The sequence below is a fragment of the Ammospiza nelsoni genome, chromosome 12 (genome assembly GCF_027579445.1).
Source record: "Ammospiza nelsoni isolate bAmmNel1 chromosome 12, bAmmNel1.pri, whole genome shotgun sequence".
Classification (NCBI taxonomy): Eukaryota; Metazoa; Chordata; class Aves; order Passeriformes; family Passerellidae; genus Ammospiza; species Ammospiza nelsoni.
The window spans coordinates 3,197,103-3,215,366 of record NC_080644.1 but is presented as its reverse complement, the minus strand read 5'-3'; the positions used below and the strand labels follow the sequence as shown (position 1 = coordinate 3,215,366).

At 41.4% G+C, this 18,264-nt stretch overlaps 1 protein-coding gene across 2 annotated transcripts; it reads right to left on the bottom strand.

Moving 5' to 3' along the window:
• Positions 1–9,018: 9,018 nt before the first annotated feature.
• CIMIP1 (ciliary microtubule inner protein 1) lies at positions 9,019–14,427 on the bottom strand. 2 transcript variants are annotated; one of them, XM_059480854.1, is made up of 4 exons: positions 14,290–14,427; positions 13,425–13,506; positions 12,606–12,704; positions 9,019–10,819 (listed from the first exon to the last, which is right to left on the bottom strand). In XM_059480854.1, the coding sequence occupies exons 1-4, from the start codon at positions 14,346–14,348 to the stop codon at positions 10,688–10,690; spliced, it is 372 nt and encodes a 123-aa protein (XP_059336837.1). In that variant the 5' UTR covers positions 14,349–14,427; the 3' UTR covers positions 9,019–10,687. The 2 variants fall into 2 exon arrangements, with proteins under 2 accessions (XP_059336837.1, XP_059336836.1); XM_059480853.1 differs by lacking the exon at positions 14,290–14,427 and adding an exon at positions 14,070–14,201.
• Positions 14,428–18,264: the final 3,837 nt, after the last annotated feature.

The window sequence follows — 18,264 nt, the reverse complement described above, 5'->3', positions numbered from 1 at the left end:
GTTTGCAGAGGGGAGCCAGAAGTTATTAATTTCCTACTCTGCTTCCAGCAGCCTGTTTGGGTTGGTTTGATGCCTAAGCCAGGCTGCAATTGAGGTTTGTGCTTTGGTTTCCCTTTAGGTTCCAGTTCTCTGTACACTGTTCTGTTTGCAGCATTTGCTTGACATGACTGTCTGCTGTGGGTTGCTGGTGTTTTTCTGGAATTCCTGTGTGCACAGGAGCTAATAAAGGAACTGTCAGCTCAGAAAGCCATAAATACAGTTATAGTGGCTTGGGATAGAAATGCAGAGATCCCCTGGCCAAGCCTCTTCCATGGAATTTCTGATGCTATTTCAATTCATTTGGTTTCCAGTAGCCAAACAACCACTGGGGTCAAGCAGAAGTCAAGGTATAAAAATTCATGGCTCTGAGCCCCCTTACCTATGAGCTGCCAGATGTTAGAGGAATGATCCAGACCATAGCAGTTGTCTTCTGTCCCCTGATGAGTGTTTGTATGCATAATTCAAACGTGTGCATGTGTTTGGATCCCAGCTTTTATTGATTGAATTGGGCTCTGATAATAAACAGTATAAATAAATCAGGAGGGAGTTAAAGCACTGATGTGCTAGGGGGTGGAATTAAAATGAGTGCAGTGACCTCAAGCAGGATGTAATTTCAAAAGTGCCTGAAATATGCTGATGACATAAAATAAGGCTGGGGAATTTGGAGGGGCAGAGGAACGTAACAAACTCATTTTAAATGATTTGGATTTATCAGGATTACAGGCAGGTGAGTGGCTCATGCAGTTTATTGTAGGGAAGTGTGAGGTAATGAGACCAGGGACCAAAAGTAATGAGAGTGCAGAGTGAGAGTGGTGTGGGATGTGGTCAGAGCTGGGGGAGGGCAGGTGCAGCACTCACACTGGTGCCAAACCTGCAGGAATCCTCACACTGCTCTGGCAAAGCACAAACCTTCCACAGGCTGAGGTGTGCCTGGTGCTTTGCACATGGAGAGAGGAGAATCCAGCTTTTGATGTTACAGCACACATGGTTTGTTGCAGAGCTGCCTAATAGTTCATCACGCTGATTTCAGACTAGAAAAATTAAAAAATGATTGCTTTGGACTGATGAGTGCCCTGACAGCCACAGGAAAGCAAAGAGAAATTGGTGAATCCTTCCAGTTGGCTAATCTAAAGGTGGATTTTGTGGTTTTGAAAGTACTTGTTTTCTTCTGGTTTTCTTTCCTTCTTTTTAGTCCTAATGTCTATTTTAATTTTTTAAAACATTTAATTTCTCCCCTAAATTGTAAGGTTTGGATTTTTCTTAGTTGTGGCCAAGCAGCTTTTGAAACCAAATCAAAGGCAGAAACAATAAAATGAGAGCTCTGTGTTGAATTCTATTGATGTTCTCACAGCTTTTATTTGTTCTGATAGAATCCATATTAATTGTCCCTGTTTAAAAGGGCTTTCTCTAACTTGACCTGTATCTCTAAATGTAATTTTTGCACTTATTTTTCACTGAAGAAATTAGATATTTGAAATTAAAATTTTCCTATCTTACCTTTTAGTGCCCCAGTTTTACATATGCCCTGACAGATTCCCAATAGTCCATAATTTCCAGTATCCTAATGCTATCATCAAGGGCATATCAATAACACAGAGACTTCTCTCTTCCTCTGAGCTCTCTATGCTGCATCCCATGAAATCCTTTATTGTCTGGAAGCCACAGCTGAGTCAGACAGTGAGGAGCTACAGGGAAAACACAACTGGGAAGGACAGAAGCTAAGGCAAGTCACAAATAATAACTTCATCTCCTACCCTAATCCTTGTGTCATATCAGAATTAAATCAGGAGTGGGGAAAGAATCCTTGGGGAAGTAAGAGATGCACTTGGGATTTTTTATTTTTGGAGTATTTTCAGAGGTTTGTGGCCTCTGATTGACATGGTGCCCCTTCCTGGGGTACTGGGAATGTTCTGGATGCCCTTTGAGATGAGCTCTGCCCCCAGCCAGGCGTGGATCTTGCTGTGATTTTGGTGTTGTTGCAGGACAGAAGGATGCCCTCCATGTTGTGGTATCCATTGGTTCTCAGCAGAGGATCAGTGTTGGCTGCAATCTGCAGCCTCAGAGTTCTGTTGTCAGCTTGGGCTGTTGTCACAACTTAGCTAATACCCTCCAGGAATTTTATTTCTTATTCACATGCACACTTAATGTCCTTAGTCATTAGACTGAAAAATGTTAACCTTGTCATAGTTAGTGACTGGAAGCAGAAAAGTCCATTTAATTCTCAGGGGAATGAATTCTAATTTTCTGCTTGTCAGAAAGTGGCATTTTACATATTTTTCTCTTTTCTTCCCCACCAGTTTAGTGCTAAATTTAAATGTGTATGTCATAGGAATAGACCTTTAGTCAGTGCTAAACACCCCAAAAGCCTTGGCAGGGCTCCAATGTATGAGAGTCTTGACCAGGAGCTGCTGCTAAAGCTCATTTCAGGCACTGCACAGAATGGGGGGTGAGAATGAAAAGTTAAGAGATAAGAGGTCAGCTCAGAGGGCACATTAACATTGCATGTCAGGATGCATTTTTCCCCCAGCAAATATGGATGGATGAAAAGCAGCTCATCTGGAATAAAATGTCCAATGAAAAAATAAATTATGTTAATCAAGCAGACTAGTACTAATATTTGTCATTAAAATGTGACGTCTTCTAATTAATGTCACAAATTACTGTGAGCCTTTAAAAACCATACTGGTGGGAAGGGAAGTTGTCTGCAGATACTGAGTTCCCTGATCTATGAAAGAGAAGAGCTTGTCTTGAAAAATAGATGGCATTTGTGGCAAAGAGAAATAATCCTCCCACAGATTACAGCTGTTCACTGCATTGTTATGCTGGTGGTCTTATCTCATCAGTAGATGTTTTATATGGTTCTTTTTATTTTATTTTTTGGATGCATTTTCATAAGGCTGTTCTGAGGAGGACATTGTGTACTGGGAGCTGGATGTATTTTGAGAAAGAGACACCACTACAAAGAACTCTGAGTTTAAATTGCAAAGATGGATGAAGTAAAGATGAGGGATGGTTATTTTGCTTCTTACAGATGGGAGCTGAAGCAGGGGAGGGACTGTTGTGGCCAAAGTCACCCTGGGAGTCCCTGGAATTGCATCCTGATCTTTGAAGTGCAGTCCCAGTATTTTACCATATATTGTCTTATGTTCCCTTGCTGCTGAGTGTGGATTTGATATGCACATGTGTAATGAGCCAAGCATGTTCTGCACGTGTTTGGCCAAACTGTGACCTCAGGGACATGAGGGGAGAGCTCCCATGGCTGGGCTCAGCCAGGGACTGCAGAGCAGTGTTGGCAATTCCTTTATGAAATGAAAGTTTGGTGTTTTAGCATCTGAGGGTTCTGGAGAGGCCTGGCAGGGCAGTGGGTGATGCTGCATTGTGTGACCCCTTGTACTGTCTGGGCACCAGATGCTGATTAATGATTAGTGTGTAACAAATTAATAAATCAATACCACAGACAAATAAACATCCATTACAGGGGGCTCTCAAATCTCCTCTGGGGGAGAAGGAGACCTGCAGGCATTACATTCTTCATTGCCACAGATGCCTCTGCACTCTGTGCTCTCCTGACACCCTGCAGAGGGAATGTACCCTTGAGATTAATTATGTTCTATAGGTGTTCAATATGTGCTGGTAAAAACCTGACATTTTGGGCTTAGTTTGCTGTATGCAGATGTTCTTGCAGGGAAGGTGAGTGGTCAGCACAGCCAAAGTGGGCTCAGGAGAAGCAAGCTCTACCCTGAAGGGGTTTATCCACAGGGACTCATTTCAGACAATACCTTTGAAGTCTAAAGTTCAGATCTCATTGCCCAAGCTCCCTCTGTAGCTTTGTGGAGAACAGGGATCCTGTGGTGCATCATTTAAAGTCTGAATTTGGACTGCAGTCCTGAATCATGACCAGAGTTTAAAAGTATTGCATGTGGCACATCAAACACCACTGACCTGAGCCCCTCTCAGCCAAAATCAGGCAACAAATTGGGTTACTGTGTTGTCATCATTGGGCTGTCAGAAGCATAAAAACTTCTGTGCATCTGGCCTTGTTCTTCAGAAATAAAAAAGCATTTAAAGTTGGTGTGGTACATTATGGAATGCAGGTAATTCCATAATGTAGGGAATTCTCCCCCCTCAACTAAGGGGAGAATTCAGACAGAATTCAGATGTGGTTTCTGAATCTGTACAAACACCTACAAATCCAGAATGGGACAGGGGAGTAAATAAATCCCTGATAGGCCTAGCTGATTTTTCTATTCTTGCATAAGAAATGTGTGTGTACTTCTGTGCTATGCTTGGGGCATAATTTATGTATTGCAATAAATAACAAGTATATGTGTGCATAATTAGGAGGGACAATAAAGAAAAGCAGTTGATGAAATTGAATTATGCATAATAAAGCTGTAATTTTTCAGGGAAGGCTGTAGTCATCAGGAGAGAAAGTGAAGCTTGTTTGTTTTGTAAGTGTTGTGAGAGACCTGAACTGGGACTAGAGTCTTGTAAGAATTTGTATTTTCATGTCTCACGGGGTTTGGGCAAGACCAGGTGAACAAATCAACATTTTGGAACCTGAGCTATAGGATAAACTTTGCCATCTGCCCTTATGGGGACTGTTCAGGAGGCTTACAAGGCAATGCTGTGTATTTATCTACTTTTCCACAGTGAAAATATGTAAATCATCATTACAGAGCCCTTCTCCAAAAGAGAAAGATTTGGCTCACTAGGTTTGAAGAGCCATTCTCATATTTGGATGCTTTTACACATCCATGACCACTCTGCATGTGCTTTATTCAGCTTCAAAACAAGTGCACCAACACTGCCAAACACACACATGAGATGAATGTAAAACACATTCCAAATAATCACAGTATTTATGTAATTTGGTGTCTTGTGTGTTCCCGAAACTCTCAACAGCTGGTTAACCCCAGCAGGAGCAGTGAGAACCAGGGAGTGCCAGGGTCTGGCTGCCCAGCACAACCAGCCAGGTCCTGCCTGTCACTGCTGCCAGGTGAGGATGGACTAGCAGTGACTCCAACAGTGCAAATAAAGGAAAATGGAAAGCAGATTTAGGCAATTCTTTCTCCTTTGTGAGTCCTTTAAGTGTAGAATTCTGTGTCTGCAGGATATTTTAATTGAGATTTGTTGAGTATGAGGAAGGTGGTTCCCTCTCAAGTTAAACAGCTCTGGCCCAAGGTGAAGGAGTAAGGCTCAAGCTGTCCATTGCTTGTGGCTATCCCAGTAAAATACAGATTTGCTCAGAACTCCTGCTTTAAACAAACAGAAGGGCAAACAAACATTGTGAGAAACCTGGTTTGGGTAAATCTATGGCAAGAGCTTTTCTCATTTGCACATAAGTAACTGGAATTATTGTGGACACAGCTTCTGGGAGAACAAAAGCATCAGCAGTGCTCTTTGGGAACCAGGCTGTTGTCCAGTTTGCACTGCAGTGTGTTCCCTTTACCTGGCACCTGGCTCAAGACCCCCAAAAGTTGTAGATTAAAGTGAATTTTCCTACTTTAAATATTCAGGCCCCATCTCCTGAGCAGAGTTCTCTGGCCCAGCAGCACCACTGCCCCTGCACTCCATTGTCCTGTGCAGAAGCAGCAGAGCCAGCCTGACTTCTCAGGCCTTGGCCTTAAGCAGCAAGGGCCGGTTTGTTGGCACAGAGAGCTCCCAACTTGGCCTGTGACCGCAGCCAGGGAGGGAATGAGCTGGGGGAGAAGATCTCCACGTCCATAAACCTTGTCCCTTCGTGCTTCCTCACGTGGCAGTCAGTCGGATCTCACTTCTCCTGAGAGACTGTAAATATGTGGGGTTTGTTCATTAACCTGTGCAGTGCCAAGATGGAGCAGAGAAATCACCCAGCTTCCATCAAACAAAGGACGTGGCTGGGCTCTGGCGAGAGGAGCATAATGGCTGTTTATTTTTTCCAGACAGGGACTGGAGCTCACTGGGTTTTTTTGGGCTCTTGCTTTGTTTTTGTTTTGCTCCAGCTCTTAAGGATGAGAATGTTGTGTCTGACGCGTGTCAGCGAGCAGAGGAGATTCAGAGCAGAGCTGGGCTCGTCTTGCTCCCCGGTGAGGAATAAAAGCGTCGCCCGTCTCTCACTTCGGGAGGAGGAGGAGGGGCTGCGGGAGGTGCGAAGGCTTTGTCAGGCTCGGGTCGGGCTGGAGCATCGCGGATTAGCCGGGTGCCACTCGGCAGCCTGCAGGCATCGCTGGGAAAGCCGCAGACAGAAATCAGAGATGTGCGTGCAGGGCTGGGGGCGAGGCTGCCGTGGCTCGTTTGGGTGCGGGGCTGCTCTCTACGTTTGTGATCTTTGGGGAAAGCAAAGCAAAATGGACTGAATAAAGAGCCTTTCCTTTATCAGGGAGCCCTTCTTTTATCAAGGAAGCAGAGAAAATGGCCACTTCTTCAGTCCTGTATTGGAACTCTAAATGATGCTGTTGTTAGAGAGGTTAAAAGCTTAGATTAACAAGAATTGTGTTCACATTTAATTCCAATCTGGTACCGGCAAATCTGATTTTGCACCCAGGGAAGCTGCTGTCAATGGAGCCACCAAACTGAAAGTGGGGTGCTGGTGGGGAGTGAAGATTCTTTGTTCTGTTTATTTCTTCATGGTTGCGTCTGTTTTTGTGCTTTGAAGTCCGCAGGTTTATTTCAACACTTAGTGAATTTTTAGTTTATTTCACTTTAGTGAGGCAGATAAAGCAGTGAGGGGGATAATATGAGGAAAGGGGCTAAATTCAGAGTCACTTGGGCCACATACACAACCTGTGACCACAAGGTATAATTTCCATTAATAAAAGCACATTATATTGACCCATCACTTTCAAATTTCAGCTAGATCTTATCTGGAACTGCACTGTGGCTCACCTAAAACAGGACACATAAGGTTAACAGAGTTACTATGTTTTAAAATTATTTCTCAATACCATTAGTCTTTTCCACGTATGACTGAGGAACAATGTTTTGTTCACTTCCAACCCAATCAGTTTCACAGCACACCAGCATCAATTTCCAGTACAGTTAAATTTATTCCAGTATGGTCCTGTGAAATGGTCTGACATGCTTTCAGCTAAATGACAATTTGATGGGATGTGAAAACCACAGGAGTCAGGAAGAAGGTAATAGTCTGTGAGCAGCCCTTATCTGTCTTGCTACAAGGGCTTGGCTTCAAGGGGAACAAAACACAACACTGAGGAACCTAAAGCAGGAGAGGCTGGGCTGGGTTTCACAGGGAAGCAGAGGTTTCTGGTCTGGTTGCCAGTGACTCTGTTAGATCAATGTTTGTTACTTTGCTACCTTGTACAGGCTGGAAGGAACCAAAAATAATCCTTCACTAAAGGAGGAGAATGATGTGTGTGAATGGGGAGCTTTATGTCTCTGAAAATTGTAAAAATGTAATCTACATCCTCTGATTTGGAAGGAAACAATCTCAGCACTGAGGTTACCTCAGGCAGAGAGAGCAGCCAGTGGGATGGGCTGGAAACAGGAGTTTGTTGTTCAGCTTTAGGGCTGCACTGAGTGTCATTGGGGTGTCACAGATGTCACTGCAGAGATGTCTCATGCAGAGCACTGAGGTTTATTCTCAAAGAACCCTTTTAGGCACTGGATCACTTGTCTGTGCACAGGCTGTGGCTGCTTTTCACTTTGGCTCTTTCCAAATGTACAGCAACCCTTGTATGGTGATTGCAACCAAAGCAGTGCTACTTACTCAGAATCACCAGCAACTATGATCTAATAAAAAAACTTTTTCTCTGTAAAATGCATTTTTAAATAAATAGCGATCTTTTGACTCTGAGCTCCTGGTAAAGTATCTTTTATTAATGAAATTATAAATAGCAAGTGCCAGTTCTGTGCCAGTTCTAACAGCATGGAAAAGAACACATTGTGAAGCAAAACACCAGGTTTTTGTCCCCCAATTTTGTTGTTTGTTAAGTGAGTGCTTGTGAAAAAGATAATTTTGATTTCATTGTTCTTCAACTTAAAAACAGCTGCCATTGAAGCCTTTGCTGTTATTTCATCACACCCAGGAGAGCACCTGCAGGGACACATCCCTGGTGGCACATGTGGGGCTGACCTGTTTCTGGCTCTGGTGCCTGGGTAGCAGATCCAGTAACATTTCTGTGTGTGCAGTTCTGAAGAGCCATCTACAGCTCAGTAAAATGAGTCTGTTAGCAAAGTTTAACTGAAAACAACACTAAAGGCCAGATGGCTTCAGCTTTCTGAGAGTTTTGTCAAGCAATGAGTTGCTCAGCAGCTCCCTGTGCTCCCCAGAAGCTTTGCAAAGCCCAAATCAAATTTTGGTTGGAGTATCAAAGACATCTAAATACACTTCCATCTTGTTCCCATATTTTGGTTCTGCTCTGACGTGTACAGAAACACAGGTCTAACACTTTTATACAGAATTAAAATTATTTAGACTTTTGTTGCACTTTTGAAGTGATTTAATTTTGTTTTGAAGCATTTTCTGCATGCAGAGTTTACTGACACTGTCCTGACCTTGGAGAGCTGTGATATTTTACAGTGTGCAGTGGCATTTATGTACCCAGCCTGGCTCCAATAAATAGGTTAATTTCCACAAATTAAAGGCCAGGTTTCAAACATAACAATGTGATACAATAATTCTGTAATGATCTTTAGGATTCACAACTGGGCCAGATGACTGGGCAATACTTTATCAGCTGCAACTTCTACAAATTTTTTTCATGTAAATGTTAGAAGTGTCGGGAAAAAAATAGTCAGATTTGTATTTTCACATAACACCAAAACCCTGAATACATGGGACAAATAACAACTGACAGATTTATGATAAAGAAATTACTTCAAATTTTAGATTATATTCTTTGCACATCCCAAATTAGTGTCTATCAAAGTATCTCCTGAAGTTCTTAAATGATAGAATGTACAACACAAAACCCTTAATGTCAGGCCAGAGTTAATATTCAGACATTGGAATAAGAGTCAGGAATGTCCAACTGCAGATGCTGGACAAAGAATTTATTTTGGTTTTCAAAATCAAACCATGCTCATCTGGATTTGGATTTCACTTCATGCAAACATCCAATGGGTATGTGGTGCTTTGATTTATTAATATAACTCTTTAAAAGCCAGTGGAATTCCCCTTTTATTTGGCCTGAATTAATGTAATTTAATTGCTGCTAAATGCCATATCAATCATTATTATACCTGTTTACATAAATCAGACAAGAATGAGATCTTTTGGCCTTAGAATAAACTGAAGAACCACATACCACATGATTAAAATAAGCAAGAGATACAAACCTGGCAATGACAAGAAAGCACACTGAATTTAAATATTGTTCTTACAATTATCTTGGTTGTCCAAAGATCAGTGTACACAGGTTATGGTTAGTAGCTAAGCTACAATTTAACTTCAATTTCCAGAGTCTGATTCCAAGTTATTCTTTATTCTGGTTTTTAAATAAAGTGTCTGAAGTTACTTCTGCTATGTGTTCTCCTTCTTGGGTAATCTTTCCAAAGGATATGACTCACTTCTCCATTATTTGTAAAGAGTATGGAAAAAAGTAAAATATTATTATTTTGTGGGCATTTGGAAATGGATGTAAAAAAAAAAAAGGTGGGATGTTGATCATTGTGAGTCATTTCTTGGGAAGAAGGGAAGAACAAACACTGGCTGCTGCCTTACTGCTGTGAAAGCCAAGGACTTAGTGCTGACTCAAGCAGTAGCTATTGATGGCTGCAGAACACAAAGGAGATCCTGCAGCAGGGTTAAAGAGGAAACCTTTCCCCTCTAAGTGATAAGGAGTTAGAGGGAGCTGCCTGGGTTGATTTCCTGGAGGCTCTTTTTGCTTAAACAACCTTCTGTGTGAACACCTTGGCCAGTTAGAATTGCATTGTGCAAACATTTGCTGCAGCTCAGTGAGTCCTCCTGAGTCTCCAGAAATCCTGGCAAACCTTCAGGTGCACAGTGAAGAGCAGGAGTGAACCCAGGGCACTGAGGGAGCTGCCCCATGACTCCAGAGCAATCACCTGCTGCCTCTGAGCATCCTTCCCTGGCTGGAGCAAATATTGCTGTACACACAACTGAAGCCATAAAAATCCTTTGTAACCCATTTGCATACTGATCAGCTAATAGAAAAGCCCTGATTTGATACCAAAACTGATCTTTCAAAGTGACTCTTGGTCACTGTGGCCCTTGTATACTTTATTTCTGTACTAGGAACTACTCACTCACTTATGTGTGTAACTGCACAAAATACCTGCAAAGCACACCCAACACAAACCCAGTGTATTTTATGAGCATTTTCTGAGTAGAGGTTCTCATGGAGAAGCAATTGTCAAAATTTGCACTGTCACTCCAATTTCCAATGAATATTTTTAAATTATAGTCTTATTAGTGATAATAAAAATAGTATGTGCTCTGTGATCTTTACCTGAGTCTATTCATTGTTATTTCTAAGTTACAAGCAGGAGCTCTGAAGCAGAGTTAGCCTGGATGCCATAGATTCAATGAAGTAAAATGAAAATGTTCACACTTTACCAAAATGATTGTGGGTTTTTACAAAGACAAGAAATGCACAACAGTCCAACAGCCCACTCCAGGATATTTCCTTAGGAATGAATCTTTGTGCCTCTTTATTTCATAATGTCACTTAGAAGACTCACATGGTCACTTCATTCTAATGACAGATCCTTTGGAGCTTTGGACTTGATAATCGTGCTCAAGAGCCAGTGCTGGAACACTTGATCTCCAGCCAATTAATCCCTGGGTTGTTTTAGGTATTGGAGGAGATGGAAGCACCTAAAATCAAAGTAACATGCAAAACTGAATTATGAAAAGGTTTTTGGTTGAAGTTTCTGCAACATTGCCTTTTGTACAGTAGTGTTCTAAAATCAACAATCAAGAAATTGTTTTTTTCCAAGTTTGGTTCAATACTAAGGGCTTTAATTGCTTAACATTATTAGAATTTTTGTATTATTATTATTATGTATGGGAAAAGCTCAAGCAGAAGATCATCATCATCATCTTTAATTAACTTCAGTAAACAGAGAAATAGTGTTTTCTCCTTGCTATAATACTTTTGGTAACAATGCAGCTATGGAATAATAATTTTAAATCCAAATGCCAAAGATATTACTGACCAAGCTGGCTTTTACATCAAGAACTACTTATTCATTCTACCTTCCTTCTACTCCAAAAGATGGGTGAGCAGCAAGTTAATCTGCAACTAATCTAGCTAAAAAGGAAACAAAACAAAAGCCAACAGACTCTGTTCAGTGACTGCTGTGCTTACTTTGGCTGAATCATCTCAATTGGGCATGTTCTATCATTTCAGCATCTGGGGACTTAGCAGAGAAATACACAGCAAGAGAACAATGTTTCAGTTCTCTTGCCAGAGTTGCTTCACTTTGTTCTTTGGCCAAGATTAGAAAATGTTTATGATATTTAGGTGGAGCAGTTCCTCAGAAAAGATAATTTTTATGGCCAAAAGTGCCACCCACTGAGCAGGATAATGAAGGAAATCATGTCCCACTTTTGGTCTGGGGGAGGGGACTGCAGAGCTTTTATTAGTCTAACCTAGAGAGAACAGATTTGACTGTTACCACAAGGTAAATGTGCAGAAAGACACTTCTGAAAAGGATGTATGAAACTTCACTCTGAATATGTAAAAGGTGACCTAAATCACAGCCAGCCCTTCTCTTCCTCCCAGTTCTGAGGTGAAATGGAAACTCAGTTCCACCAGGCTCTGCAGGCTTGGGGAGCAGCTGAGGCCTGCAGGGTTTGTTAATGCACCAAAGCCCCGCGGGGCTGGGACTCCACTGGAACTGCAGCTGGACTGACACTGGAGCTGTGGGACAAAGCTGAGGAACGAGGAGCAGGACTGGCACAAATGAAGCCATTTCATTGCTTTACCACACTCAGCACTAGCTCTTAATTCTTATTTAAATTTAATCTCAATAAAAGCTTTCACTACTTCCATACCTTATCTCCCCACCCTTGGAATCCTTTGAAAGAAAGCTAGTTCAGCAAGTAAGAACTTCCAATCTCCTTTATTTCCCTAATCTTCTCTAAGTGGACTAACCTTCCTTTTCATTAGCATATTCTTCTTCCCCTTTTGTAAGTTCCTCTCCCAATGTCACTGCTTTAGCTGCCCGTGGACTCCCCCTATTCACTGGTGATCCTGACACACTGTATTTATAAATTAAACCATCACTCACATTCCACTCTCCAGCTATTTGACAGCTTTAAGACCCTGAATATACATATAAATCATACAAAACAAAATAATTATGACTTGGCTTATTAGAACTGGTTTCTTATTAATTTGTGGTGCTGAAGAGGACAGTGGTATTGTCTCTGACAAAAAGCAGACTCTTAAATAAAGACAGAAAAATTACAACCATAACCAAAGGGCAATTCCTTGTCTTAAACAAATGCTTTTAAAGCATAGTTTGGCTTGCAAATGCAGTTTACTTTGACCTTTAGTTAAAGACCCCCCTCTATTAAGACAACTGGTTTTCAGAGCTTGTGTGGTTTCTTAAAACAGATGTTGCTGTATTGCAATTTTCAAATCTAATTTTCTAACCTTTATGTATTTTTCCACAGGTGTCACAGGTCGAACCTGCAGGTGATCTGGAAGCTGTAGCTTGGGCTTTGCAGCTTCTTTCTTTTCAGGTCCAAGCAACTAAAACCAAAACATATTTAAAAATTGAATTATTTATCTTTGGAAATATACTATAATATGTGAAATCTACACCATTCCCCTCATTGTTGCAGATGAACTTCCTGTTCTTTCCACCTCAAGCAGGATTATTTATTTCTGTGCTTTGGAAATTATTGGACTTTTTTTGTTTCAGAAGACATGCAAACTTCATTTGTAACTATACAGGGGCTACATCAATCCTGTTCTTTAGCAATGAAATACTGTGATTGCAAATGTAACATCATGTGCTACTGTATTCTAATATCTAAACATCACTGAGAAGAGACATCACTCCAAATATTTTCATTTGTTGTAGATTCCCCCACTGACAATTTAATTAGCTGGAACCTTTTCCCCTAGATTTTTAAAATACCATATGGAGAGACAAAGGGGAAATATTTTCCTGTCAGTGTGTATCTAGTACTTGTTAGCACTATTAGGAGTCATGCTTCTCAGGAGAAATATATCAGAATATGCACAGCATATAAATTACCACTTGACATGTTTTATTCAGAAGAAAATGGAATATTTGAACCATTTCAAAAGTAGTGCAATTGGTACCTTGGAGGTCAGTGTAATAAAGCATACTCAGTACACTTCTGATCTGCACATGAGCACTTCTGTGCTCTCATAATTTTGTGTCCAGATAAATGTGTGCTCATGTGTTGCTTATAAGCCATATTACATGACATTCAACTTTACCTCTTCAAGAGGTGTTTTCAAAAATCCCCATTTCTCAGCCCATCTTTTTGCAGCATCTCTTTCAGTTTCAATGCGGATTTTCCTGAAACCAACAAAAAACATTTAAAATTACTTTGAAAACTTTCATTAAAAAACCCCAACACGCCAACCCCAGCTACCGACGTCACAAAGCGCAGCACTTCAGCTGGAATCTTTAAACTTCCATCTCAAAACAGCGCGTTTATGTACGAATATCATTATCTGACTCGGAGCAAATGGGAAAATACTTCCCAGAGGTTTGAAACGCTGTATGTGAAACAGCGAACACTGCATGTCAAACAGCGAACACTGCACGGGAACACTGCACTGCTTTTAGATTATGTTAAGAAGCGGAGGAGGCTGGAAAGTAAGCACCAATGATGCTTTGAAATATACTTTCATTTACTGTGTTGGCTGATGAGGTGCCCTCACCCCACAGCCGGCGGGGCATGAGGGGTGCACTGGAGCCACCTCTACATCTAAATGACTTTACACAGGCACGCTTCACCCAGCGCACACGCTCTTTAAATACACAAGAGAACTCTTCCAGCGTGGAGCTGCGGGCCGGGAGGGGAAGCTGGACGGCAGCGGCACCAGAGCAGCGGTACTGCCGGGGCGGGCTGTTACCAGCTCTTGTCCTGGGCTACGTAGTTGATGTACTCTTTGTTCTCGGCTCTGTGGTCAGGGGCCTCCATGGGACCGGGGCCGGGGCCGGGGCCGCCCCCAGCTCCGCCGCGGCCGCCCGGGCGTTGCGGGGCAACGGCGGCAACTCGTGTGGGCGGGGACAAGATGGCGGGAGGGGCGGGAATGTGCTCCATGGAATGTGGGGAAGTGCCCACACACCCACCGAGGGAAAGGATCCCTTTCTATCGTCTTTTGGGATTTCTTCGGTGGCACCGCAGCCATGTCGCAGGGAAAAAAAGTTAAATAATTCCCGCTCGCTGCTTTCTCGAGCCCCTCAGGCGGGCACAAGATGGCGGCGGGGGAGCAGCGGTGGGCGGAAGGGGCGGGGACTCGTGTGGGCGGCACAAGATGGCGGAGAGGCGGGCATAAGGTAATGAGGGGGCGTGTCATAACGCGTAATAAATTAATGTCGGGAAGTGCATATATAGTCATTGAGGGGATGAATTATCTTCTTTTGTCTTTTGGAAGCTCTTAGTGGCACCACAGCCATTTCTCAGGGGAAAAACAAGTAAAAAATTCCCACTCCCTGCTTTCTTGAGGCCCCTCAGGAGGCCAGGGCGAGTGCTCGCTAATTTTTTTTGTGCGTCTTTAAATGAAGGGAAAACACATTTGGGTGAAGGTGGTTGAAAGCTTCTTTTTAATCTGCTGTCCTGTTCTGGGTTCCTCTTGCTACACACCAAAATTGTTTTTTGATAATTTCATTGGGAAACAACACCAGTCCTGTTACACGGTGTCTATTGGATCTCTTTTTCTCGTAAATTTCCTTTACAAGCTACATGCCAGAAGTTCTGAGAAAGATCTTAACATACTTTATGGCTTGTATGTGAGAACCCAGAATATATTTAGAGCTTGCAAAGGGTTCATTGTGTTCCAATATATTAATTTTTTTGTAATTTTATTTTCTTGCATTTGCTGGATAAAACATTCCTATGATGAGTGGAGCCAGGTCGCTCTTTGCCCTCATAGGTTTAAATGGCTCCCCTGATCTCTTTCGTGTTGTCTGGAAATTGCCTTGTGTAAACACCCTGGAAATACTTAATGGGACTCTTGACACTACTGGGCACTTATTATCCTTATTAGAAAATAAATGCAGAAAGGTTTTGTCTTCAGCTGAGTGGTTTAGAGGCAGTGTGTTTGAATGTTTAATTACTAGACTTCTTTTAAAAAACCCAAGGTACCTAAAGTACTTAAATATTTGAGTACAAGGCTATATACATTTCTTAGTTATTTTAGAAGTACTAAGAATGTCTGAGTAAGAGGAGAATAAAAATGCCTTCTGTAGTTCTAAAATAGCAATTATTACTGCTCTTCTGGGTCTCTGAAAATCATTAAAGTATCAACAAATGGAATATTTCACTTACACTCCATTTCTTGATTCTCTAATTGATAATTAGGCTCGCAATTAAATCAGCTGGGTCTCCTATCACACCCATAAATGCTTACTCATTGTCCTACTTAATTAACTCCTGCTGCTTTGTCACATTTATCTCAGGAGTTTTCTTATTGCTTTGATGCTTTCCTTGAGAAAGATAATTTGTTAATGAAACCATCAAATCTGTAGTTTACTGTGTCAGGGCTTAAAGTGCGCCAGCATTTGTCAAGAAGAAACGAGAGATGAAACTTCTTACATTGACACTGTGGAAACAGAACTTTGTGATGATGTTCCAGTGCCGTGTGTGAGCAGAGTCCCAAACATTCCTGGGGTGCTTTGCCTGGGTAGATCCACGTGCTTCTGTCTGGCAGCTCTTTACAGGCATCTGGCAGGGCTCTGCCTGGGCTTTTGGGGTGGAAAAGGGCAATAAAAGCCCTCCATTGATGGGACATAGCAGTGAAGAAGGGGGAATGAAGGTGTCCCTAAGGAAACCTGCAGTGGGGTGCACCAGTCTGTGTTCCCTGTGTTCCACAAGGTGCCTTCTTCACATCTAAAATTTGAGGAGCAGCTTTGTTATTTTCTTTCAGCTGCTCTAATCAGGCGTCAGAACCTCTGAAAGTGACGCTCTCTGCTGAGGTGTTTATATTTTAATTTACGGATCCATGTGTAGCTGTGCTTAGGTTTTGCCATTGAAAATGTTTACCAAAAAATATTAGGTAGTACTGGCAGTGTTGTGTTTGCTGATGCACAGTTTGCAATGTGAGGTGAGGAAATCTAAAAAAGGAGTATTTGAGCATAACTTCAGTGTCTTTTTGTAATGTTTTTACATAATATTTCAGATGTAGGCAGCCTGAGACTGCCTTTTTATGATTACTGTGATTTAAGTAATGAAGTCCCATTGACACAGACTGGTTTCATTTAAAAAAGCCCTGCTAAAGTCTATCACATCAAGAACATGTTAATTGAAGTTCCTGAATTTCCATTTATGAACGTAATCCAACAGCCTGGTTAGAATCATTATATATTGTGGCAAAATTTAGAACTCTCATCTTATTGTGGCTGTAATTATCCAGTGGCTTCTGAAACAGTGAGGGCATGTTTGTTTTTCCAATGATATGTTCCTTTTTTTAATCCATAAAATGGCACTTACAGCTACAGCTTTATGCTAATTTCTGTGCTTGAAAAATTAAATAATTCCTTGACTTTTATTTGATTTTGAGCAGAGACATTCCTTTTTTATTCAAACTAAAGATTTTCATGAGAGACTGCATTACAGTAAACCTGATAGACACACTTATATTTCTGTAGTACTGGGTGGAAGAAGTGTACATGCCCTCCAAACAAAATGATTTGTTCTGTGGACATGGAGACCTTTGTCACCTTCAAACTGGAGAAGGAGTTTGCATTGAAATCCCCGAGTCCCAGGCATTGTCTCAGAGCCCAGCTCCCCACTTGTGGTTGCAGGGAGTTTGCAGAATGCTGCCCTGCTGCAGTTTTAAATAATACAGCCACCACTTGTAGCCACTGGAGAAATTCCTTGTAAATGCCAATGGGCAACACTTAACAAAACTCTCCTGCTGGTATGAGAGCTACCTAGGCACCATATGAATTAAAGATGAAGGAGAAAGACACAATTTTAAATTTTGTTGCATTGTGTAAACTGAAATCAAACTCTTCATGGTCTTTGAAAGTATTTTTTGTTTCAATACAGCTCATGTTTGAAATCAGAAAGCGTCTCCTTTTTTCCTTTTGCCTGAAAGGCAGGGGGTCTGGGACATTTTAATAGCTTTCATAGCCTACTCTGCAAATATATGATTGCTGCACAATAGTTTCTTTGCATGAGAATTGCTTAAATGATTCAAAAAAGATTGGAAAATATATTTCAAGTTTTAATTTTATGCACAGAACATTAATGAGCAGTGCCCCTTAGAGACTTGCTGTCAGTTTAACATATTCACAATAATCTCAACACAGATGTTATTCCTTCAAAATCCTTTTAGAGGGAAGAAACCAGTAATTTTTCCTTAGAGAATGTCAGAAAATATGTTATTGTTGAAAATTACATTTTGATCCCAGAATGCTATGTAAAAAATCATCGCTAGGAAGAATAAGTAGCACATTGTTTCTGAGGTAAAATGCATGTGAAACTTTCTTGAGCTGCCTGCAAATTTTAAAACAAGTGAGTGTTCTGTTAGTCTCATGCAATTTTGCTTCCCTTGAGGGTGATTGCAGGCAGTGGAGGGATATCAGCATCTAATTGTGTTCTAATTTAAGAGTGTATTTGTTATAAGTTTAAATTTCTCCATTTGTACCCATCACATGATGAAGTTATTGTCTCTTTTGGATACATTTTCCTCTTCATTCTCTGAGCATATAAATTAAAATACTTGCTAGAAAGAAAGTGCATACTTGTAATAACAGTTTTTTGTTGGAAAGCACTTTAAGCACCCTTTCTGTTTTGTGTTCTGTGATATCCCTGTGTTTTCTTTCTTCTCTTTGGTGCTCTCATGTTGTACTCTGCTTGCTTGGTCTTGCCTGAGAACAGCTCTGAAATTATGCTGGCGCTATAAAAATGATAAGATTGTAAATATTACGTTGCTCAGTATTGGAGGAAAAATTTTCTGTTCCACTAAATCTGAAGTTGATCTTCCATGGAGAAGCTGTAGCCAGGTCCCTGGAGAGACCCCAGCCACATGGGAGTGCTGCGTAGGTAATGTGAAAGAGGACATCTGGGGAAGTGTTGGATGACTCAAAGCAATGGTTCTG

Bases quoted from the DNA above. Each gene is read 5' to 3' on its own strand.
- CIMIP1 (XM_059480853.1), bottom strand. From the start codon at position 14,137: ATGGAGGCCCCTGACCACAGAGCCGAGAACAAAGAGTACATCAACTAC. The intron at 12,705-13,424 runs GTAAAGTTGAAT...TTTTGGTTTTAG, and splicing joins TGAAAACACCTCTTGAAGAG to TTGCTTGGACCTGAAAAGAA. The intron at 10,820-12,605 runs GTTAGAAAATTA...CTTTGATTTTAG, and splicing joins CTGTGGAAAAATACATAAAG to GTGCTTCCATCTCCTCCAAT.